This window comes from Molothrus ater, chromosome 1, assembly GCF_012460135.2.
Source record: "Molothrus ater isolate BHLD 08-10-18 breed brown headed cowbird chromosome 1, BPBGC_Mater_1.1, whole genome shotgun sequence".
NCBI classification, from domain to species: Eukaryota; Metazoa; Chordata; class Aves; order Passeriformes; family Icteridae; genus Molothrus; species Molothrus ater.
The window spans coordinates 56,878,182-56,902,773 of record NC_050478.2 but is presented as its reverse complement, the minus strand read 5'-3'; the positions used below and the strand labels follow the sequence as shown (position 1 = coordinate 56,902,773).

General features: G+C 36.8%; 1 protein-coding gene across 2 annotated transcripts in view; it reads right to left on the bottom strand.

Moving 5' to 3' along the window:
- Positions 1–6,505: 6,505 nt before the first annotated feature.
- The window catches only part of ADCY1 (adenylate cyclase 1), a 161,784-nt gene continuing 143,697 nt past the window's right edge, over positions 6,506–24,592 (bottom strand). For both annotated transcript variants that reach the window (XM_036401820.2, XM_036401822.2), the window contains 4 exons: positions 24,139–24,237; positions 19,937–20,051; positions 17,796–17,920; positions 6,506–16,956 (listed from right to left, as the gene is read on the bottom strand). In XM_036401820.2, the coding sequence (XP_036257713.1) occupies positions 16,618–16,956; positions 17,796–17,920; positions 19,937–20,051; positions 24,139–24,237 (678 nt within the window). In that variant the 3' untranslated portion in view covers positions 6,506–16,617. The remainder of the gene's footprint in view (positions 16,957–17,795; positions 17,921–19,936; positions 20,052–24,138; positions 24,238–24,592) is intronic.

Below are 24,592 nucleotides of genomic sequence, written 5' to 3'. Positions count from 1 at the left end.
AGAGTCCAATATTAATTTAAGAATCAGAGCTCAGTAGAACATCTGCAGTGGTGATATTACCTTGGTCTCAGTGTATCTGTAGCCGTATTCTATATCTGAACAGGAAACACGAAAACTGTGGCTTGAGTGACACCTTGAAATCTTCTTGCATCTTTCAAGAATGACGCATACTGTGTCCTGCACTCAGACTTATTCATTATAAATAATTCCTTCACTAAATTTACATTCCTTGGAATGATCGTCTTTATCCTCAGCATTGTCTACTTGATATTTTGAACAATAACTTCAAAGGTTTGGATACAGCCTTTTGGCCTGTATTTACACACAATTCCTCTAATTTTTTTGCATAAAGCAAGATAGCACTCAATTCTAGCAATGTTAATATATATCTTCATATATTTATATCAAACTCCCACTGCTTTAGGTTTATGTCTTGAAAGATCCTTTTGTTGATCTCATTTTAGGAGATAATTTAATCTTCTTTCTAAATTTATTTTAAAAATGCAAAACATACTTAGGTTATTGCATTCCCTTAAATTAAACATTTTCTTAAATTTTTTACTTCTAAAACCAGCAAAAGCGGGGAATATAATAACAGGATAGTGTTTGTTCACATTTCAGCCCCTTCCTTCCAGTGCAAATACTTCAATTCACTTCCAAGAGATGGAATTTTGGGGAGGCTTCATCTGGAAAAGGGAGATAATAGAATTATTTTTCAGTTTACCAAGGAATAATATACACAGAGGGACAGAAATTGACACCTTTCTCCCTTTGTCTTCTGGTTTGTTTTGAGAGACTGCAATTCCTCAATTGCTGCTCTTTTAATTTCTTCATTTTCTAGTCTGAGGATGTTGCCAAACAGTTCTCCTGAAGGGAACTTGTATTCTGAACCAATCCTTAACTCATATGCTTCCCTAACATATTTTCTTGAATTGGATGTGAAATCTAGTTTGTAAAGTCACAAATTTTGCATAAGTCTCCAAGCTAGGTGCTCTCCAAGGGCTTGGTGCAGTCTTTCCTGGGCAGAACACTAAAAGGCTCTCTCCCTGGTCTTGCAACTAGTCTGATGTTTTTAGGCACAGAGGATGATTCCAAGTTCATAAAAAGAAATAGGAGCTGGTAAGTAGAACTCAGCATTCTACTCTGTCCTATGGTGGAATGATGCTCAAAGCATTATAAGGTAGAAGGAAGAGCCAGAGGAAGCATGGAAATGGTGGCGAGGAGCAAAAGGAGAAGGAAAGGAAGAAATTAAGAGAGGGACACAAATGTGAAAATGTTTTCCTAAATTTAGACTCACGTAGAAAGAATAAATTAGAAGAAAGATAAAAGGAGTGCACAAAACAAAAAAAAAACCCAACCAACCAACCAACCAAAAAAAAAAAAAAAAAAAACCAACAATAAAAGCAAAACAAAAAAGCCCCAAGAAAGGGAAAGGATATAAAATTGTTTCCTAAGTGATTTTGAAGACTTGGGCCCAAATTACAAGCTATTTAAGGATGAAACTCCATAAAAATACAAATCTGATTCAAATCCTCATAAACTATTCTTCCTGTGTCTGAGTTTTGTATATAGGCACATCAATCAGGAGTCCTCTAAGAGTTGCTGATCAGACCAAGCTCCTTCATTTTCACTCAAAAGAAAATAGGAGTGAAACATTTTAATTGCTAATGCGAAGTCTAAAATGAGCAGGGAGCCTCATCATGAACTAACCTCTGCAGAATAGTGCCTCCTTTGGGACTGGAAAACATTATGGTACAGTGGGCAAATGGAGAAGTGATTCTGTCCCAGTAAGTTCCTTGGGCAGCCACAGATGTTGAAATGGAAACACTGCAACGCATTCTGTGGACTTTATCTCTTCAAGTATATAAAGCTGCACAGAGGGAACCAGTGAAACTGCACTAACTTTACAAAAGTGCCTCAGCGCTATTTCTACTTATTTCAGTAGGAATTACATGTCTGCACACCACTGAGAATCCTGAGTTTTGTGATAGGGTAAATAGGGGGGATTAGCATTTTATCTGTCTATCTACTCTACATTTTAGAGTAGAATAGAAAATAACAGATTAGAATAAAAAGGAATAGAATATTTCAGTTGGAAGGGATCTTTAATGTTCATCCAGTCCAACTGCTGACACTTTAGACTGACCAAAAGCTAAAGGATGTAATTAAGGGTGAATGACTCTGAATGACTCTTAAACACTGACAGGCAAAGAGAATCAACCACCTCTCCTGGAAGTCTTTTCCAGTGTGTGACCACCCTCTTGGTAAATAAATGCTTCCTAATGTCCAGTCTAAACCTCCCCCAATGAACATGGCTTTGAGCCATTCCCCCATGCCCTGGCATTGGATACTAAGGAAAAGAGATTAGGACCTCTGTCTCTCCTTCCCCTCCTCAGGAATCTGTCAGGAGCAGGGAGATCATCCCTCAACCTCCTTCTCTCCAACCTAGACAAAACCAGTGTCCTCAGTGTAGCATGTCTGTCAGCCCCTTCACCAGCAAAACCTTTGCTGAAACATTCAGAAACCAAGGACAATATGAATCCTTTGTAGTCTGTTAAACAAACTTTTCAGTGCCTGAAAAGCTTTATGTACAATCTTGTTCTTCAGCAATTTTAACATTTTTGCCTTTTGGAACACTTTCTTCACATGTTATTTATATTATGGTGGTAATGTGAAAGTGGTACCTTTGCAAGTGTTGGAGGTTTCCATTTTTCAGTGTGGCAATGACTTTTCCTGGACAGAGGCAAGATCAATGTCTGTCTACAGTGTTCAGGAACAGACTTACGTACAGCATAATTGTCATTCAATCTGATCATAGGAGCACCTCATAAGGAGCTGAGAGGAAAGCTTTAGGGAATCCTGGATAAACAGGTGTAGCAACTTAATAACCTCTCAGTAAAAAAATGGCTTTGAACTAGCAATACACTGAGTCATGATGTGTGCTTCAGGTTATATAATTCTACAGGTTTTGGTTATGACTGTTATGACTGGACAACAAATCCAATTTTGTGCATTCAAAACCATGATCTTGAACTACTTACTGGGTTTCATGGCTGCTTGTAAAGTCAAAACCTTATTTAAGTGTCTAAATTATCTTCCATATGATTCATTTCAATAGGAGTTTAAGGAACAAGGAGACTTGGCGCTTTGTCTCTGAACCATTTCAAATAGTCTTAAAAGCTTTTTATATGGGTGTCGATATAAATTTTTCACTGAGGTCCACCAGTTGCCGGGAATTGGAAGTAGTATTCTAACAGTCAATTTTTTTTTCTGCTTTAATGTAATAGTAGGACTGAAGAAAGAAGTTCATTAGGGAACATACCTTTACATCTCAGAGAAAAGTTCAGTGCCACGTCCTCCCTCAGTTTAGACCAGCTCTGCCCTCAGATAAAGTCCCTTCCTTTCTATGTGAAAGGAAGATTAGTTTGTACACATAAAAAGATGCTACAATATGAAGATCAATTATGAAAGCTTAAAGCATTAAAAATGGTTGCCTCTCTTTGTTAAATAAGGTTATAATACACAAGTAGCCAGTCTAAAACCATTGTGGGGGATGTAAAATTGAAAAAAAAAAAACTTTTTTATATAGAAGTCTGGAGGATCAATATTTAACTTCAAAAAATCTAATTACCTCTGTAGTAAGAAGTCAGGTGTACTTTAATAGACGTAGAGATCATTGACCTTGATAAAATCAATATGTTACCACTGCCTTTGTAATTGCGTCAATGATTCCTCTTCATTACACTCTTGTCTTACCAGAATGCCACTATGTGTTCTGTCTGCATGTTGTTTATTCACTAGTCAGTGTCCTATACACTTTCTACGTGTTTCTACATCCCACAAGTCAATCTGAGTTAATATTCAGCTGAGACCTTTCCTCAGTAACTTGCTGTGTCTTTTCTGATACAACTGCTCCTTTTTAATTATGGTGACAGAGCTGCTGAGGAGCACATAACAGTATCGCCAAAGTTCAATAAACATACAGAGTAACTATAGAGTTTGGGGGAAAACAGTCCGTGCTGCTTTCCTGACCTTTGGCAATAGTACGAGCCCAGTTTGGCCAAACAAACATCTAGCTTCAAATCTCTCAGCAACCAGAAAATGATGGATTTGTTTTACTTTATTACATCCAATAATAAACTAAAAGTGCCATGTTTGTGCAGTGCAGTAGCATGGCCAGACTGAGTATAGTCCTGTGCAGGAAGTAAGGCCAGGTGAATATAAATGGCTCTTTCTTGTGGCCTTAGAATTGTGCAGATGAATCTCCAGGTGGTCTAAGCTGGGGGTAAGCTAATTAATCAGTCAGAGTCCCTCTGACGTAGTGAAGCAGAGCACTTCTGATAGGGAAGCTCATCTGCTTGGTCTGTGATGGTGTGGTAATTTATGTTACACCATCTCTATGAAAGACATCATTGGCATCTTCAGAGTGTGCATTGTAAATGAAAAGGTTCTTGATAATGATTACTTCATCACTAGCTTCTTCCTTTCTAACTCTTTATGGCTAAATCTAATAACAGTTAACAAATGCCTGGTTATAAATAAAGGAACAGTGTAAGCCTGGGAGACTTATATTAATGCAATATTAAAAACTAATTTCTATTCTGAGCTTTGAGCCTGGAAACCTGTGCAAACTACTGCTGAAGTTGACAGCAGAAATAATCTACACAAGACTGAATATTAGGATCAGACCAGGATTCCTAAGCAGCCCGACTATGCCTCAAGATCCCCATTCTTAAATGCTCTCTTGATAGTTCAGAGGGTTTCATAAGAGCCAAAAATGTCACAGACAATCTCTAATACATGGCTGACTTTACAGCTATGACTCTTTTTTTCCACCATAATGGCCCAAAGAAGAATATGGTCCATGATTTGACAACTGTATAATTGTTTCCTTCCATTGAACATCATCTTCTGCCAGCAGAAATGGCATTAGGTGACCCACTGCTCTAGGGAATGGCTGCAAAACTGGAAGACTTTGACATAGACACAATGACAATGCACCAAGGTACACAATGGACAATGTACACAATGTTCTCATTTTCTATTCTCCCCTTCTACCTGTTTGAAATCAACAATGTCCTCTGGTAATATTTTTGGACAAGAACCTCAGTTTCAGTCCTGGGTGGTTTATGCTATGGAAATGCTGTCTGGAATTCCTCATGTCCAAAAGTGTTACCAGAGGGGTAACACTCTAATACTCATCCTGCCTCATTCTTTAAGCAAAATGAATTCTCATACTGTCTCTGAAGTGATTTGGTTGTGTAATGAGACATGGCAGAAAAAAGTCTCCAAGTAATGACCTGAGTCATTAACATATGTGCCTGTGAGTGTACATATTTCATACACGGGGTATAAATAGCTCTGTGTGTATTCATGTACATAGAATTCCCCAAAACAACACTCAGATGGTTACACATTTATTATTAAGAGAAAACCTTAAAATACCAATGTGGCAGAATAGGTACAGTGAAGGTGAAGGACAGATTTTCAGTTTATTTATGTCCTTTTGACTTTAGTGAAGTAATTCCAATTTACACTTAGGAAGGTCTGGCCTGTCTTTCAGAAGGGAAGGACGAGGCAAAAAATGGCTACATAAGGCCTCAAACACTTCTCACTAATGTAAGGGCAAACCAAGAAGAGTTCCATCACACTCCCTCACAGGGCTATAATTCTGTACAACTCACACTTTGCTCTCTAACCTGCAAGAAAAACAGCAGGGGAGACTGCCTAGCATTTGGATTAAAACTCCTTGCATCTGAGCCCATGCTGTTATACATCACAGGGGACCTTGCATTTCCAAGGTATCTCAGGGCATATCTTCATGGACAGGAATGAGGCACCTGAGCACCTCTGCTTCTGCTCTGAGCTGGCCAGATGGGAGTCTGCTGTCATTTGGAAGTGGTACAGCAAATTACTTCGAACTACCCAAATTTAGCAACTCTGTTGTGAGGCATATTCCCTGACAAAACTTTATCAGTTGTAAAATCAATTTTAAGTTAACCTATGCAATTTTGCTCTCAGGTTGGCTCTGTATTTTGCATAACATAAAATGCCTACAAAATCTACACTTGTCCTAAATTAACCAATAATTTCTGCCTTGTGAAAAGGGAGAGATACACTTCCCCTCAGTGTCTTCTGGTCTGTGTGGCTGGTATTTTGCTGGTCATTGCATATTTACTTTCCTCTGCTTGCACAGTGAATGGTACTCTTGGCGCAAGCTGGCTTACACTGTGGTCAATGCAGAAAATCAACGAAACTCATAAGGGAGCTGAATTGGTCTCAAGAGATTCTTTAGTTCAAAGAAATAGAAATTCTAAAAGCAGATTTGCAGCATTTCTAGAGGCATGTTCATAGCCTGACTGAGAAGCTGTAGCTGGACCATCTGACAGGCAGCTTGTTATATAATAATGAATACAACTTGATTTAAAAAACAAACAGAAAAAATCCCAAACAACCTCCTGCCCCAAAGCCAAACTGAAACCAAAACAACAATCTCATACAGCTGTTTATTCAAGCACTTTTTCCTTTATTTTTAATTTGATTCCAGAAATTATAATAGTGCAAACACTCAGTATAAAAGTTGCAATAAGAAATTTACATTCACATTTAACGTTTCAGTCCATTCACTTTTTAACATAAAAATAGGACAAATATTCAATTGCTCTTCTCAATTTAACAATCCTGAAAAAGACTGGAAGATACTCTACAATAATATATTTACATAAAAATAGACCCGTATTATTAATGAAAATTTATCATTAGAAGTTACCCAGTGTTAAGTTATTGTATTGTAGTATGTATATACATATACATATATATATAGTGTATAGCTTTAAAGATCAAAAGATTATTTATAGGTTCAGTGGGCTATAGAAGTTGGAATAATGACATCTTGACTTACTTGTTCACTCCTTAAAGTTAGGACTACCCATTTTACCTATGTAGATGTTTCTTTTGTGATAAAGTAGGCTTCCTCCTGGTCAATTTGAAGTCACTGGTCACACCCCATCTGACATGGCAGAGGAATAGACAGTAGAATAAGGCTTAATCGAAAAATTCAATAATTGTTGAAGTTCATATTTTCATTAATTTTACTGGGCTGTAAACAAGACTAAAAATTCCACTGAAAACTTTTATAACAATAAATACAGAGAAGAATACCTTGGTTTTCCCATATGTCTACCTGTGGCAAATAATGCTTTTTTTCCACAAAGTCTAAGCAAATATTCAAGCTAGTCCAGAAGCAGGGCAGAATTTGCTGCAAACATCTGCAGATTAAGTAGATTAAGATTCCTCTTTCACAGTCTTCTTACTGAATGTTCCAATTCAACCAACCTTATAGTACTCCAAGCCTGTATCTTTCCTCTAATATTTTGGTAAAGACTGGTTTCCAGACACAGACAACATGACTGCTCTTGAAATGGGTTAGCATGTTCTTGGTAAACTACTAGGGAACATGAATTCTACACCACACTCTTTCTTATCTGCGTCTCTTCTTCAGGCCCTTGAGCAGAGATGCTGCCCTGTTTGCCAATGGCAGATTGAAGCCTTATTGCCCAGCTTACTTCCAGCTGCTGGTGCCTGCATTCCCACCACAGAGCATGTTTATATGCCCTTTCAGGTTTGTTGTCACATGTACTGCTTCCTAACGAGATTATGTATTATGTATTTTTTTCCCCTAAACATCTATTATATATTAAAAAAATCAACTTTCTGAAAATGTATTTTCTTTTTGAAAAAGAAGTTTGACAACTATGTGACAGAATACCTGCAGAGGGAGATAGTAAGGCTGGCCTGAGTGTACAGTAAACACCTCAACAAAAATATAATGGCATTGAACAACTGAGGGTGAGTTAAGGGTAGAATGGGTACCAGTTTCTGAAGAAGAACTATTTTATGAGCAGTAGGTCATATTTTACATGCAAAGAAGATTTATGTGGTGTTAAGAGGCAGGCAGGTATGTCTAGCTTCATCTCCTCTTATTGCTATGATATTTATTATATTTAAATATTTCTAGGATGCTTAAAATTATGAATAAGCCTATAATGGACTCGGTCATTATGTGTAGGCAGACTAATTTTGTTCATAGAATGCAAGCTCTGTGTAGTCTTTTGCTTCCTACCTTAGGCTACTGAACATTAATTATAAAACACTTCTAGATCTTTTCAGTTAACAGATTGGAGAAATGCTGAGCATCTTATTTCCAAGCAGAGCCTATGTACATATGCCAGCAGGGCAGAAGTTAACCTCCAGACAGCAGAGAGTACAAGAACTTACCAGCAGGATACAATTCAGACAGATGTTACTTGTCACACAAGTTTTAAAGACAAGCATTTTAAGAGATGGGTCAAATTTGACTGAATCTGCTTGAAACTGTGCAATGTGTGTCAGAATTTAACCTCTGTTGGAATTTCAAAGAAAATAATTTCACTGTTTAAGATTCTCTGTATTGAGTTAAATGTACTAGAAAAGGTAGCTGTTCTTGGATTCTAGTTTTTAGACAAGTAAGCATTGCTTTCATTCTTACTGTATTCTCAAGTATTTTTCAAAGCTACTTCTCTGTAACAACCAGGAGTTTGAATGCAGGAAAAAACCTCTCTGTTTGCTTTGTCTAAGTTCAGTTTTGTACAGATAATTATACTTGTACATGGGAGCAAGTTATGCAATCTCTTTTCTTCTTTGTTTTTCCTTATTGAGCCTTAGTAATGTTACTGTAAAGAAAGCAGAAATTCTAAGTGAAGAAGAATCTCTACTGTAGCAATTAAAAATACAATTATCATGAAGCAATTTTGATAGCCCAGATTTTTCATTTACATTTCACTGAAATTTCTTGATATATTGCTTGAATGGCATGTGAAATCTGTCTGAAACAGATAACCTTTGCACCATGTGCACTAAGGAGCAAAAGATGTGAGAAATCACCTAAGTAACTTCAATGTGCCAGCTGAAGGTTTTCATAACTGATGCCACTACAGACAGGTCTTGGATTAAAGCAGAAGGTCAGGCACTTGAAAGTAAGACATGATAGTGTGCATAACCATAGTAATTAAAGCCCACTTTAGCCCACAGCAAGAACTTTTTGTCAGCTGTTTTACCACCAGCAGGCTAGCCTACATCTAGCAAACCTGACAGTGCAGTTACAAGGTGTTTTGTAGAGGAGAGCAGCCAGCTTTGATAGGAGTCCCAAAATATCTGAAAATATTTTCTGCAGAATTCAGCTCGCTGTATGTGCTGAGCTTTCTAGGAAACCTATTCTTCTTCAGCTTGGGCCTGCATATACCTCCACAAACAAATGGAGCACTCCTTGCATTTACATAGCTGTACTGGTAGTAAACCCAAGTAGGAAAGGAATTAATAAAAAATCTTCACAGTGATGCAGCACTTTTTCTTTCCTTCATTTTTATGCAGGTGTGTCATGTCAGATGCCACAGAAGGCATACAATGGGGATCCTAATATAAAGAAGTAGATTCTCCAGCATGAAGTAAGGCACAAGCTAAACCAAGTCCTTTCAGGACTTACACTATGTATGTTAACCAATTCGAATTCTAAGGTGCTTCCTAATGATCAAAAAATAGATATTAAAGGTGACAACCCCCAACTACTTCTAATAATTCCTTTTGAAATTCTAGAAGTGGTTCACCAGGACATCTTGAATATTTTTGTAAATGTGACACAAAACCTCAGAAACTGATTTGACCATGCAATTAAACACAAGCCTTATTTTTGTTGCACTATGAATCTGGTTAAGTACTTCCAGGTCAGATACTTCAGACTTGTCCCATGTCACTGAGTTTTACCGCTGACTTCAGAAGAGTATTGGCTTTTCACCCTTTTCTTTCAGCAATTGCTATCTCACAGGCTACATTTTTTTGCTTTTTGTACTCTTGCTAACTTTGCCCATTTTTTTTCCCTTCTTTCCTTCTTTTTATCCTTGCACCAATCAGATTGTAAATCACATCAGGCCACCCAAGCAGTGTGATATTTTGAAGAGGAATTAAAGAGCAACAGGCAGCCACTCCCTTATATGTAATTTTCCCATTATTTACCTTAATATATTTATTAATGATTTAGATTTGGCCTGAGAACTCAGTGACAGATGGGATTAAAATGAACAATAATCTAAAAATTGCCTATACAGAGTTCTGGAAAGCGACAATCATAAACAGAGTGGGGTACAGGAGAAGTGTCTAGATTGTCATTATTCACAACAATTACACCACACTGAGATGAAAAACCCACTGAATTTGAGATGAGTTAGTTTATGACTATTAGAAACCCTCAACTACTATAATGAAGACAATCGTCAGTACAAGGTAGTGGTTTTTCTATGCAGGCAACAAGGATATATTGTATGAACCTGCCTCTTAACTTTGGATTACCAAAGTACTTGTAGAAGCTGTACTGCTTAGTTAACCCTACAGTCACCTGATTAAACAAAAAAATTAAAAGATTTCTGAGTTCTATTATAACACTAGCTCAAATTGTAAAATGCAAATCCTTATCCAAAGCAGAAAGTATTCACAGTCTACACCCTTTTCCCTTTGCCACAAGACTCAGTGTTATGCTCCTCAAATACTCCTTACTTGTCATACAGCAATTATATAAGTAATTTGAGAAGTAATCCTGAGTTTTAGTGACATGGATATGACAACTTTAAAAATGAGGTGTGCAAAATACCTTCAGAATTTTAAGTTTTCCTTCAGAATTTTAAGTTTGTTCATCAGCTTTATGGGAAAAAATCAGACAGAAGATTGGAAATTGATTTTTTATTTCAATGTCACTAGCTGACATCAGCATCAAGGTGTGGGTTAGGCTGTGATGCCTAAAGGAGGCATCTCTGGAAGCATGGAATCAGCAGAGAACCCAGATGGCTCAAAAGCAGATAAATGCTATGAACCTTCTCTGGATACTTTTGTAAATACTTTCTGCTTAGCAATATAAACTATTTGGAAAATAAGTAAAAAAATCTGACAGAAATAAGGCAACAAAATTAATTTTTATATATGTATATATTTATATTTATATATGCACACACACATACATATATATATATATATATGTATGTATGAATCCAGGAAAACCACCTATTTGAATTATGTACTTTTCATATACAATAACTTACTATCCATTTAGAAATACACTCTGGGTAACATGAATGGGCCAAATTCACCTTCTTTGCCTTCCATAGTGTTGCACCTGCACACAGCAGAGATAGATTTGACACCTAGTCCTTCTTGATACATCAATTGCAGTATCAGAGAATAACCACTGAATGTCAGATACTACACCATTTTGAACTAGAGTATTGGTTTGCTTTTTATATTACAGAAAGTAGTTTATTGCTTCTAATAACCAGAAGGTACCTTATGAAGACAGCTTAGAGATAACACTTTTCATATGCTGTGTTATGGACCTTGAAACACTGAGGTTGGCAGATCACAATCATGAATTGATTTTTCTTCTTTATTTGCTGTTTATATTTTGGTTTGCTGAATGCACATGCAACTAGTGATTTAACTGTGCCAGGAGTGATATGTCAAAAACATTTAGGAAAACATACTGTTTTGTTTTACTGAAGTCAGGCATGAATGGCATGCAGTAGATTTCAAGGAAAACCAAAAAATACATCAATTTAAAAAGGATCTCCATGCATATGTAAAATGCCTCTTACAAAAATCATTCATTTTTGTTAAAAGTGTGCCTTTTTGCTTCTTTTTTTACAAGTGTACATGCAACTACCTGTCCCAGCTAAAACTATTTACAAAATTTCATCGTACAATACATCTTTTAAAGTGAATAATACATGAAAGGCCAATGTTTTCTGTTGTTTTTTTTAACACTGTACAAGATTAAAAATAAGGCATTATAATACAGGTTTATCACAAATTAAAAAAATGGTGATTTTCACTGTAATACAAAACTCTAACTTGAAAGAATATTATGGCTAAATAGTCCTCCTGCCTGGGCAGAACACATACAGAATCTGGACTTGCTGATGTAAAGAAAATGCATTATTTCTGCTACAAGCAGGAATCCAACACAGGAAAATGATTCACGCTACTTATTAATGTGTTCAGACTCTTCAAAGCACTGAAATGGCACAGGTCATATACTGTTTCCATTCAAATAGTGACACCCAACTACTTTATTTTGCCTGATAGATAAATTACAGGCGAAAGTGTGAAAGAGATTTCGGTGCATGACCTACTCTTGTTTACAGTGCTGTAAAATATTCAGTTCAGTATTGACATGAGACATTGCTATAACCCAAGGCAGAACTTGGCCTACAGAAGCTCAACTTCTGACCTTTACAAGCAAACTAAACTGGTGATTGCTGCAGGCCTTGTGGATACATAAGGGGATGCAGATTAAGCTCTAAAAACCTGAAGATTTTGGCTCTCAGTCTCACTGAGGGAAAGCAAGGGAAAATTTGTGTTTGTTTGGTGAAGATAATGGAGTGTCACTAGCCACAGGGCAAAGCAGCTACAAAAAACTATGCATTTCACAGGCTGGGTAAAGCAGATTTCTAGTCAATGTAAATGGAATATGTTTGGAAATATCTAGTCAGTAATCCAATGGAATGCCAGTTTGCAATCTCAGCAGAGAATATGAATTAAAAAAAACACTTGAAGATAAAGGTAGTATAGGAATACTTAGAAATTATCTCTCAAGACTAAAGATCTCTGACACTTATATGTTTATATAAAGAATGAAAGACTTCTATTATTACTATTATCTGAAAGAGAAAGCATGCAAACTGACATGAAATATTGTGCTTGCTATTGACAGACATCAACATGCCAAAATGGCATTACTGTTTTTTAGTGCTTGTATCTGTTAATTGTTTGAAGCTAACAGCTGCACAAAACAGTGAACAGAAGTACAGGAGGCCATTCTGCCCACAAATCAACAAGTTACTATCCTCAGCTGAACACTTGGGACTTTTGGTTGCTGTGGGGCTACAGCAAGGTTACCTAGGGAAAAGGTAGAGCGCTTGACCAGAAAATTAATATATGCAAGACAGGAAATATAACTGCATGCAGTAAGATGGACACAACACAAATCCCACAGAAATCCAGGGAAATCCTTCTGATGATTTTCAGGGATATTGGAGTGGGCCACATACCATCTTAGGACAATTGCCAATAAAAATTTTGCTTACAATCTTCTCTAATTTGGCAGAAAATGTGCATTTATGAGGTTTTCAGAAGTATTACTTCCATGTATATTTTCCTTCTTTCCATGTATAAAACTTATTAAACATGTCAAAGAATACAGAAGAGCTGAGAGATTAAATATGTCATTTAAAACTGTCACACAAGAGCTGAAATTAATCAAATGTAGACAGAACAGGAAAGTGGGGAAAAACTATATGAATAGGGAGGGAAAGCATAAAGATAACAGCACAGCTTCATTATATCATGGGCACTTAGCTTTCATTGTTGAAATGGCTGCTGAACCCTGCCTATCATTTTTACATTGTATTTGACTAATTTGTGCCTTAGATGAACTTTCTTCATAAATTTATATTGTTCAGTCCAGGACTACAAAGTATATGTCGTTTTCCCCATGGTAAAACCAGCAACAACATAGTACAAATTCAAAAACATTAATGATAGGATAATGATGTTAATGATAATGAACTTAATGAGTGATGTTAACATGGTCTATTGGAAGGCTCATGGTCCCTGCCTATGGCAACAGGGTTGGAACTAGATGATCTTTAAGGTCCATTCCAATCCGAAGCATTCTATAAATCTATGACTTAAAGTCTGGAAACCAACTCCAAATATACCATTATTGATTCTGTAAGCTAGGACATACACACTAGCTTGCCTGCAGTACCAAGAAGCCATCCTGATCCACTCAACTGCTCTAGGAGGCAAAGACCTCTTCCAAAAGTGCAGAATGAGAATCTGATGATGGACTGTGCCTGTCTGGTCCTTTCCATTCAACATGGAAAAGATTCTTACAAAAGTAACATGCCTTATTTGGAAAAGAGGATCAGGCTTTAAAAATCTTTGGGCCTATTCTAATTAATTATTACCTGCTAATAATTTAAAATGAATAATCTAAATTTACCTTGCTACATGATCTTCCACTGATATTACCAGACTGGGAATGGTCTGGGAAGGAGAACAGTCACAAAAATATCCGCAGAAGGGACAATTCATTTGTGCTCACTGTCCACTCAGTAAAAGATCAAAGGAATAATGGCACGATGCCTATATCTTGAGCCTAATAAAAAGAATAACAATTAAGTAATTTCACTGAAAGCTCTTGGGTGGGCCAATGGGTCTGTTTGGTCGATGTTTTCACATAACTACCAGATCACTTCTAGGATCATCTAGAAGATGCTTTTATTTCATTATTATCAGTGAAATTATACCAAATTCATTGAATTCAAAAATTGTGTAGAATGGGCTCTGTGAGAGAGGAACTGAGTGATTAATGCTATTGCATATAATGCTTTCTAACTTGGTTAAATGTTTGACTTACCCATGTGATTATTTAGTTCTTACAAACCTGATAGAGAAAATAACTGTGCAGTGTGCTTTACGTGAATACTACTTACTCAGTTTATTTGTAAATATTTCTTCTTTTAAGTATGTGTTCTCTACATGTGTATTTTTTAAATTATTTGAAACTCTCAAAACCAGAAATAAATTATTCTGGAAGAATATCTGTGAACTGGGTAGCTCCTAGAGAGATAAAGAAATGCAGTGACTTTCTTCAGCTCAGTCAGGGAGCATATTACCTGTACAGTACAATTAAGAAGCAGTTCTCAGCAGTTCTCAGGTTTTTATAGTCACTTGAATCATAAGACTAACTTTGCCAGCTTTGTAATGAAGCACCCAGCAGACAGGGTACATAAAAATTAATTTAAAACTCTGCTGAAAAACACTGGAGTCCCACAGTATCCTGAGTGGAGAACAGAAATTCCTGCAACATTTCTTTAACCATTTTCATCTATTGACAACATAGATTGTTTGGCTTTAGCTGTTGTTGGTTTTTGATCTTGTTTTTTTTGTGGGGGGTGGATTGTTTTGCTTGTTAAAAGGAAGTTTTGCATGTTTTTAGGCAACGTAAAGTTTTACTTCTCTTTCGGGAAGCAGAGGTGGTTAGTTAGCCTGTGAATCCCCATCAGGACAAAATGGCACATGTCCATGGAGTACATGTCTCTCAGCAGGATGACCTTCAACTGCTCCCACCTTGACTATGGAGTGGCACTCTACATTTCACATCCGGATCATCACTTCAGTATGAAACCGTAAGCCATATGATTTGGGCAGCAGTAGAGAAGAAAGCAGCCGCAATATTTTCCTTTTTATGCAAATTAAGAGCAGGCCTCGCTCTCCTGGCACATTTACCAGTGGTCCTCATTTGGCAAAGTTTGACTGTGCTTGTTTCTCAGAATTATAGCTTTCTATAATTGTACAGCTTTGAAGAATGAGTCTGGATAGAATCAAGGTAATAAAACTGTGGCATAAATTTAAAAATCAATTAATATATAAAACTATGTCGCCAAACATACAAATGTCACAAAACTAGCCAGCAGCATGTTTGCCGCCAGTACATGACTGTTCCTTGAGCTGTTTAGAATGGTAAATCCTGGACTTGAGCCACAGGACTTGTGCTATTTCTAAAAGTCTGAAATAATACCATCCTTCTGCTCCTCAGTAAAATCAGCACTGTACATACAGGAATGTTACTGTATTGCAGAAGCATATTGCTGTGCTTGCAGGGTGGCTCCTCTGTCTTGCACAAAGTCAAATGACCTACAAAGAGGCAGCAAATTCTATGCTCTACCACGCTTGTATTTTTTTTTAATGGAAAGAATATATATTGTTCTTTTGCCTAAACTTTAAGCTCTGTGATTTATCTACTTTATATCCTAGTGTAATGGTTTGATTGAAAGTTTTTGTAAGTTTTTGTAAGTTTTTAGAGCATGCAAGGAGAACTAAAAAAAAATATGTAGGGTTCTGTAATTAGCTGAATCCAGTTTTCATTAATCCTCCATTGACAGCTCAATAAACACTGTTCTCATTGTATTAATTCATACACTGGGAACACAGTTTCTCAAAGTCTTACTGTAGCCCTGGAGAGTCTTCAGGTGTTCCATATTCCATGGTTAAATGCAGCTTTGCTAATCCCAGGCCCAACAATTCTGGCTATGACAGAAAGAGAAATCTCTTTGCTATGTCTCTGCAGGTGGATGTGTAAATAAATACACATTTTTATGTTCATTTCTATAAATCTCTATTAAGTCTACATAGAACTGTTTGTATGTGTGTATATATGGATTAAAACATGTATATACACACACACATAAATAATTCCTTGCACATTTATCTATTTTTTTTCACTTACTGTTTAAAAATGCCAAGAAAATATGCCTCATTTCCAGAAAATCCCATTTTGACTTTTCATAACAGAATTGCTAGCCCTTATATGTTCCATCCCAAGAGTTCATTACACAGTCCCCAAGTTCTCTTTGGTTGGGTTGTAGTGGTCCTTGGTTAATGACATGGCCTATGACCTCTGACTTATTAAAAATTCAGGCAACCATTGCTCTCCAAGTTCACTGCAAGTGACACAACCAAATCTCCTTTGTTCTATGCCTCTTTCACAGCTGGCACAGAAGGAAGATAATGCAGTGTTTGGTTTGTGTGAGTGGCAGATGCTTGACCTGCTCCAAGACCAGGTTTTACAGTAAAGCTAGCAACTGAGGACACCGATGGACAGCTGGTGCCTAGTTTTGTCTGAATGTTTGCTCTCCCATAAGGGTACATTTTCCGCTCTAAGTTTAATGACCGTGTTTGGGAATTATTTCCATCAGCCTTTCCTTCCAGGAAATAGGTCAACATTTCACCTTTTCCCTTTACACTAACTTTACCCCTGCACACGAATTCATAACTGCATCTTTTTAATATCCGCTGAACTTCTTCTGTCACCTGAAGACAGAAAAAAAACCAAAAACAAACCCGTTACTTTTTTCTGTTCATGTTGTTACCCATCCCTCTCCCTTTTACTTCTTAGTCATGAAATATGAATAAACAGAATGGATTATCACCTACAGCTGCTCTCAAGCTCACTTAGAATTTTCTTTAAGAAGTAAAGATCACTGATAAAACTGGAATCTGAGAAGCAGAATTTCTGGTCTTGAGTTAAATAAATACACAGACAGATTAAGCTCCATCCAACAGAAATATGTAGCCAAATTGTAAGCTGTATCAGTTTTAGTGATGTTAATTTATTGCAGAAGACTTTTTGGTCCCTGAAGATTAGACAGATATTTTGGATAAGTTACTGCAGGTGTTCACTGAGCTTTTGAGTGGAACACCATAGGTTCTAGTAGTAGAGCAACAATGTTCTCTGTCTGCATCACCTCTCCAATCCGAAGTATCTAAGCAATTTTTAGAGCTGCATAAAATGTGGTAAGATGCAAATGAGCATAGATCCTTTCCTTGTAGGTCTTATTTGGGCAAAAGTTCTACAGCACAAAGACCAGCAGTGTTAACATTCCCAGGCTTACCTTCAACTGTGTGCAATGAAGCAGAGAACTCTTGTTTCTTTTGATGGGAAATTATTTATTTGAGGATTTCATTGTCTCTAAGGAGTGAAGTGTATAAGACAGAAAACAACTATACTTCTGATGGTGAGTCGTCTGGAGAGTGTTGCCCTCTCCATAAGAACAAAGAGAGGTTGCGTTTTCTTAGTGTTCTTGAAAATGTAACCACATATAAAACAGGAAGTATGTAAAGTTTGCAAAATTCTCTTAGAAAGCACTCACCTGAATCTTTCCCTGCACTCCAGTACTATCCATCCGGCTGGCAACATTCACAGTGTTCCCCCAAATATCATACTGTGGTCTTCTGGCTCCAATGACTCCCGCCACTACCGGCCCAACATTAATACCTAAAATTAAACAATGAGTTTGGTTTTCACTACAGCATATTATCCAAGGAAACATGAATCCTGCAAAACAGATTTGACTTACATGTCTTAGCACTTTTTTTTTGTAATACAGTAATATATGTTAACATCATAAAGATGAGTAAAGGGAAGTTTAGGTTAGGTGGTAGGAAAAGGTTTTTCACTCAAAAGGGGACTGAGCACTGGAACAAGCTCTCCAGGGAAATGATAACAGCAACAAGCTTGACAGAATTCAAGAAGCACTTGGACAATGCTCTCGGGCGCATGGTGTGACTTTTGGGCTGCCCTGTGCAGGGCCAGGAGTTGGGCTTGATGATCCTGATAGCTCCCTTACATACTCAATGATGTCTTAGCATATTCATGATTCTATGACTAAATTAATGCAAGTGGACTTCTGCATTTGTAAAAGTCTTAGAAACACAACAAAGACATTCCTTGGGATATCTTATTGGAAATGTAATTTGTGATTACAAATGTGATTGACAACATAAAAATTTGATTCTTCTGTGGATTTTAAAAAATTACAATATTTGTTTAAAGAAAAGAAGTAAAGCAGTAGTAGCACAGAGTTTAGCTGAAAATGGGACAAACTGTTAAAGATCTTTAATTGTTTCCTATAACTTCCACTGCAGTTGCATATATAAAGCCTTTTAATGGAGGTTTTAATGGAGATTCTCCAAGTGGAACAGAAATAATGGTCTGGAATACACAAAGATTGGGGTAAGGGAAGTATGTCAGGTTGGTTGTTAGTACTAGACAACTCAGATCCCAGAGACAGTAGAAGAGGACAAAAGTATGTGAAAATGGCTCAAGCGTATATTTTTGGAAACTGCAGAGCTCAGTTCTACATTTCTGACTGATTTCAACATCTGGTTTGGAATATAAAAGAGGATGTTTCTTCTGAGTGCTCTAAAGAGTTGCAGATACTAAACCCTGCATGAGATTCTGCGCAAGGGCTTTTCTAGACAATTTATGCAGAAGAATGAGGGTTAGATATTTGATCCTTTGTGAACCTGGAAAGACAAGTTATAACAGAGTTCAAAGAGATTTTGGGGTTTGTAATTATTAGGATGTACAGGAGGTCAAAGATGTATAACTCTTCTGTTGCTGCCTTTGATGTGTTTGGTCTTTTTCAATCTTCTGCTGCTAGCAACCTCAGTTTTCCTGTAGCCCAGCTCATTCTCACAAGTCAGCCATGAAAATATATAGAGAAAGAAGCTGGAGAAAACTATTAGTGTTAGAATATGGAATAAAATAAGAACAGCAGTAGAAGTACTGCTGGAGAGGAGCAGGATACATGAAGAAAGGGAAGCAGGGCACTTGATGTTTAAGAAGGCTGAGAGGAATGAGTGGTAAGACATAACATGTAAAGGATTGCATGGGAAGGGTTGTGTTGTGCAGACCAGAGGATTTGATTCTTTGGAGCAAACAGGACTGGTTAAGGTGATTTTGTGTTTGAGGAGAAAAAGCTCCCTTTGCACTTTTAATGCCAACAAAGATTTTGCAGATGCAACTTAACGTAATACAGTAAGACTCAATTTTCAGCAGCTTAGCAATGTTCCCTCAGCAGTGTTAATTTGCAACTCTAAAGCCCTTTGGCTCTGGACAAGCTTGTTTAAGTATTTTTTCAGTGCTTGGGGTAGATTCTTCTGTGAATTCAATTGTCACTCTGCCCAGAGGCAAGCTATTGTTCCAGCCTCCAAATGTAATCCACAAGATTGGGTACACTCATAATATTGTATAAAATTAATGGTACACTTTCCTTTTAGGGGCACATAGATTAAGTAAGCATACTGGAATTGGAGGGAATTACAATTCTTAATACTAATGCACACCATCCAGACTGCTGACCTTTTACATGGATGTGACTCTCTCAGTAATGGAGAATTCTCAGTTTTAATCATAAGTGCAGGACAGGTAATCCTTTGTTGACAGCACAGGAAAAGCCAACAAAAACTGATCTTCTGCTTGTGTGATAATTGTAGAAGCATGACTTACCAACTCGTAGGACAAAGTCATTGTAAGACTGATAGTTGATTTCATCAAGAACGTCAAACATCTCAATTGCAAAATCTGCCAGTGTACTCAGATGGGAATAAATTGATTTTTTAGCCTAGAAACAAAATAGTGTTGCACATTAGATTTGTACGGTACTGAGATGCAGGTTAAATACTAAAGTGAAAAATAATGAGAAGCTCAAACAGATGTCTTAGGAAAAGAATCTAACCAATTTTTTTGTCTGTGAAGGGAAACTTTAGATGGTAGCTGCAGCATATGCATTCTTTTCTTCTGCTATTTTTTTGTTCTTCTCTCTCTCCTTTTGATTTCTGGGAAGAATGGAAAACAAAGTTCCCATGGTAAAGTGGTTCTGTTGCTAGAGAGCTGCAGATGTTTGTTTTGAGTGTGGCAGGGAATATAACCTGCTTTCTTACAAAACTACTTTGCCTGATGATTATTAATAACTACAGTTTCTACCCTCTTCTTCCTTTGGGGATTTTGCTAGCTCTCAGCTTCCATGGGGTGTATGCTGTTCCCATTGACAAAATTCCTGTTAGGTTTAATCCTGTGAGGTGCAGAACAACCCTGTGTTTTTTCTTTCCAGGCAAATTGAAGGGAGCTGTTATCAAATGCATCTAAATGAACTAATGTTTTTTCTCCAAATGGATCAAATGAAATGGCGAAGTATTAACTTGTAAATAAAATGCCAAACATAAGAAAATAATTTTTACAAATTCAGTCTTATTAAACTGTGCAACTAATTTCAGAGGATATTGTAGATTCCAAAACTTAGCAAGCTTCTAACATAATTCTAAAGATCATGAAAGAAATATTTGCTACAAAGTAGTAAAAATCTAAGCAGCATATTATTAGAAAGTGGGAAAGAAAGGTTTGCGTATTTGTTTTGTATGCTCTTCCCCCAGGATCTAACCTTGGTTAAAGACAGATTACCAGAATAAATCTTTGGCTCAAGTTAGTATGACTGCTCTTATGTTCTGCTCTTATTTCAATAAGAAATATAAATTTTTAAACAAATTTGATAAGTCAAAGTGGGCTAAAGGTAGGATATGGTGAAAGAAATGCAGGGTCAGTGGCAGCTTCAGTAGGGTGTTACACAACAGGACTGTGCAAGCTGGCATGAGATGAAAGCTTGCTGAGTTTTTGCCATGATAGTGAGAGTTTATAAATGCAGTGCTAAACAATGGCTGAGAAAACTGAGAAACAGGTTGCTATTTCCTTCATTCATCTCAGTTTGAAAGGGCTGCTTTATGTGGCTAGGAAATTTACAAAAAATTGTGAAAGTCATACTTGTGGCAGTCCCACTTTTTGGGAAGGATATTTTTATTTACCTGCCTGAATGTCTGGCATTCTGCTTCTTTTACTGTGAACGAGCTAGTTCTACTCTTTTCAGAATCACCAAAACAAGGAAGAACAAGATTTAAGCTTAAAGAGCTAATGGATACATTTCCAACAGAGAAGGATAAAATATTCAATGTCTGGAGTAGGGGGATAGCAGTGAATAGTTTTATTTGATTTCTAATCTTCTTTATGTTTCCTCTCTTCCTTTTATTTGCTGTCTGATGAATATTCTGTTTTCCTACAATGCCCTTCAGGGTTGCAGGAGAAAGGACTGGTGACAAATACTGAGTGCACTGCAGGTGACAGACGCCTCTCAATAGGATTAGGGCAAACTTGAACCTGCACTGAGGAACACAAAGTTAGGACCCTGGTGAAGTCAGGATCCTGGTGAAAAAGACATAAAATGAATTTATATAGTGCAAAAGATCTACAAAGAGTTTGGTTTGTGTGCTGCCCTGTTGATAAAACTGCAGGTGACAGACGCCTCTCAATAGGATTAGGGCAAACTTGAACCTGCACTGAGGAACACAAAGTTAGGACCCTGGTGAAGTCAGGATCCTGGTGAAAAAGACATAAAATGAATTTATATAGTGCAAAAGATCTACAAAGAGTTTGGTTTGTGTGCTGCCCTGTTGATAAAACAAATAATTATTTATTTAAATATCAGAGTAGTTACTGAAAAGACTGCCCAGAGCATCACAGCAAAGTCACTGCGGTAGAGGCAATGAGCATTTACTGTAGTCACCTGCTGAAGTCAAGGTGCAGAAACAGGAATCCAGTAAAATATGAGATTTAAATATTTAACTTCATCAGAGTACTGGGCTCTTAAGTATATAAATATCCTCAGTTAAGACTGCAATTAACCCCATCCACTGCTTTCTGTTCATGTCCAAATCCTAGTGTGAAATTAGTGATTCAAAATCAGAGGCTGTGCCAGATTTTCTGTTGAACCTGGAACACTCCTGCCAGAGGGCAGACCAGAGACACATATGACTCCATAGGATAGCCCAGGAACTGTGTGAAGCTGGCAGTGATTGTCTGTGCATGACAGGCCAGCCAAGATTATCAGACTTCTAATATACAAGTGTATGCTGAAGAACTACTGGGAAACTGGCAAGAGGATGTGAGTAGTTTCTATTAATTTGCATCACATGCACAGTAAGTTGACATCACAGAAGAGCTGAAACCCTAAGTTAAAGTAAAAATTATTGTCTGGTTCATATGACAGACAATTTTTCTGCAATACAGAATTTTAAATGAATTCTATATATATAGAAAAAATCAATATCTGCCCCAAGATTTAAAAGGAAGACAAAGTTCTGTACAAGATTTTCTGCAGTGATTTAAAATGCATGACTATCATAAGCTCAGAACAGTATCTTCAGTACTGGACTAACTCAGTTGACCCTTCACTCAACAACTATAAAATACAAGAGACAAACATGTTTAGGTTTTGGAACGTATGCAAAAGTTACCCAATAACACACTTGTTTTGAGGATTATAGTTCAAAGAGCATTAATAGCAGACACAAAAGTATGCCACTGCCTGTTTGCCTCAGATCACACACTGAAAACATTCTAAAGATCAGTGTTTTTTGGCTGTCTCAGAACCCATGAGTCAAACATTTTAGAATAAACAGATTTTTAAAAATACCTCTTTTTTGGGTAATGTATAGATTTCTAGGAATGATACAAAGGAAGGAATCAGCCAGAAATATTTTGCAGACCAGAAGGTTAGTTGTGTGATATACTGCAAATGATTCTAACCATTGATTTAAATGTGGTCTTGTTTTTTATTTACTTAACAGGGATAGTTGTTGCTGAAAATGTCCACAGGGCATCTTCTGGTTTGTTTTTTTTTTTTTCTCTTTTTGTATTCTTTTGTGTTATTTTGCAATGCTAAACCATATGCACTATTGTATTCAACATATGTCTACAACATATGTACATGCATATCAGAACAAGGGAGAAATGTCTGAAAACTCTGGGCAGATGAGGAGAATGGATTGCTTTAATTTTCATACAATTCTTATATTAGTAATTTTATAAAATTTTAATGATTTAGTTTTATTAGTGTTATTACTAACATGCATAGTACTCTGTATACTATGCATATAATATGATGCTCACAGGTTTTTCTCACTTTCCAGATGCTGCTTGGAAATCTAGGAAATCTCTGTTACAAGATAGTAACTTAAGGTAAGAATAATACTCTAAGAGGTAGTGATAAGAATACAGAGGAACTCTGACACAGAGACAGTGGGTTTGAAATGACTTTGACTTTTTTATTGCTGAGTAATTAAAGCGGTAAATAGAATGCTAATGGTAGAGACAAAGAAGAGCTGATTTGGAGGGGCCAGGTACAGTGCAGCACTGTACCTAGCACAAAGTTCCTGTCCATGATGGGGGTTGGGAGAGGATGTTTGTTTTAGTTATAGGTTACATTCAGATTTCAATATTAAAAATATATATAAAAACTGCATTTTAATAGTCTTCTACTAGTTTTGAAGCAATTCACTACACCTAGAGTCTACCTTTCCCTGCATCTTACAAGCACATCTAAGATACCAGGTTTAAAACACTACCCCTGATTTAGAGCCTTTTATACACCAACTTGCCGGGAATTTGAAGCTGCAGACAATGAAATCACAAGAGAAGCCACATAAGCAAGTGTGGCAGTTTTCCTTCTGGGTCCAGCTGTTCTTTGAATTTCAGGTTCAAAATGTAAAGAAGTCATAAAAGTTATCAGTAATCGCACAGAATTAGTTGTGTTTCTGATGTTCTTCTGGAAATTGAAGGAAAATGGTTCCTTCACATAAGACTGTTATGTAAAATCTTCTCACCTTAGTTCCTGAAGTAGGTACGAGTCCCACGGCTGCCATATAAGTACTTCCAATTGTCTTGATCTTTTCAATATCCTTATAATATTCTTTGTCCATAAGCTTTGTTTAAAACATAAAACTGTTAAATATTACATAACATTTTAGACAAGCAACCATAGTTATCAGACAGTGCGTGCAAGTTCATTAGACCATATCATATTTGCTAAGTTGAGTCTTGCCCACTTTGAGGTCAATGAAAAAAAAGGTCATTAACTTTCATTTTTGATACTCTTCCTATATAAGAGAAATTTTAGGTCAGAGTCATGTGCCTAAAAGTACAAATTTGGCACTTTAGAGAAGCCCAGTGGACACAAACTATGATTAAATAGGAAGTTTATAGTACTGTTTTAGTAAACAGTTCAAGATACACTGATTTACTTCAGATAATCACATTGATAGTTATCTGATAGAACTG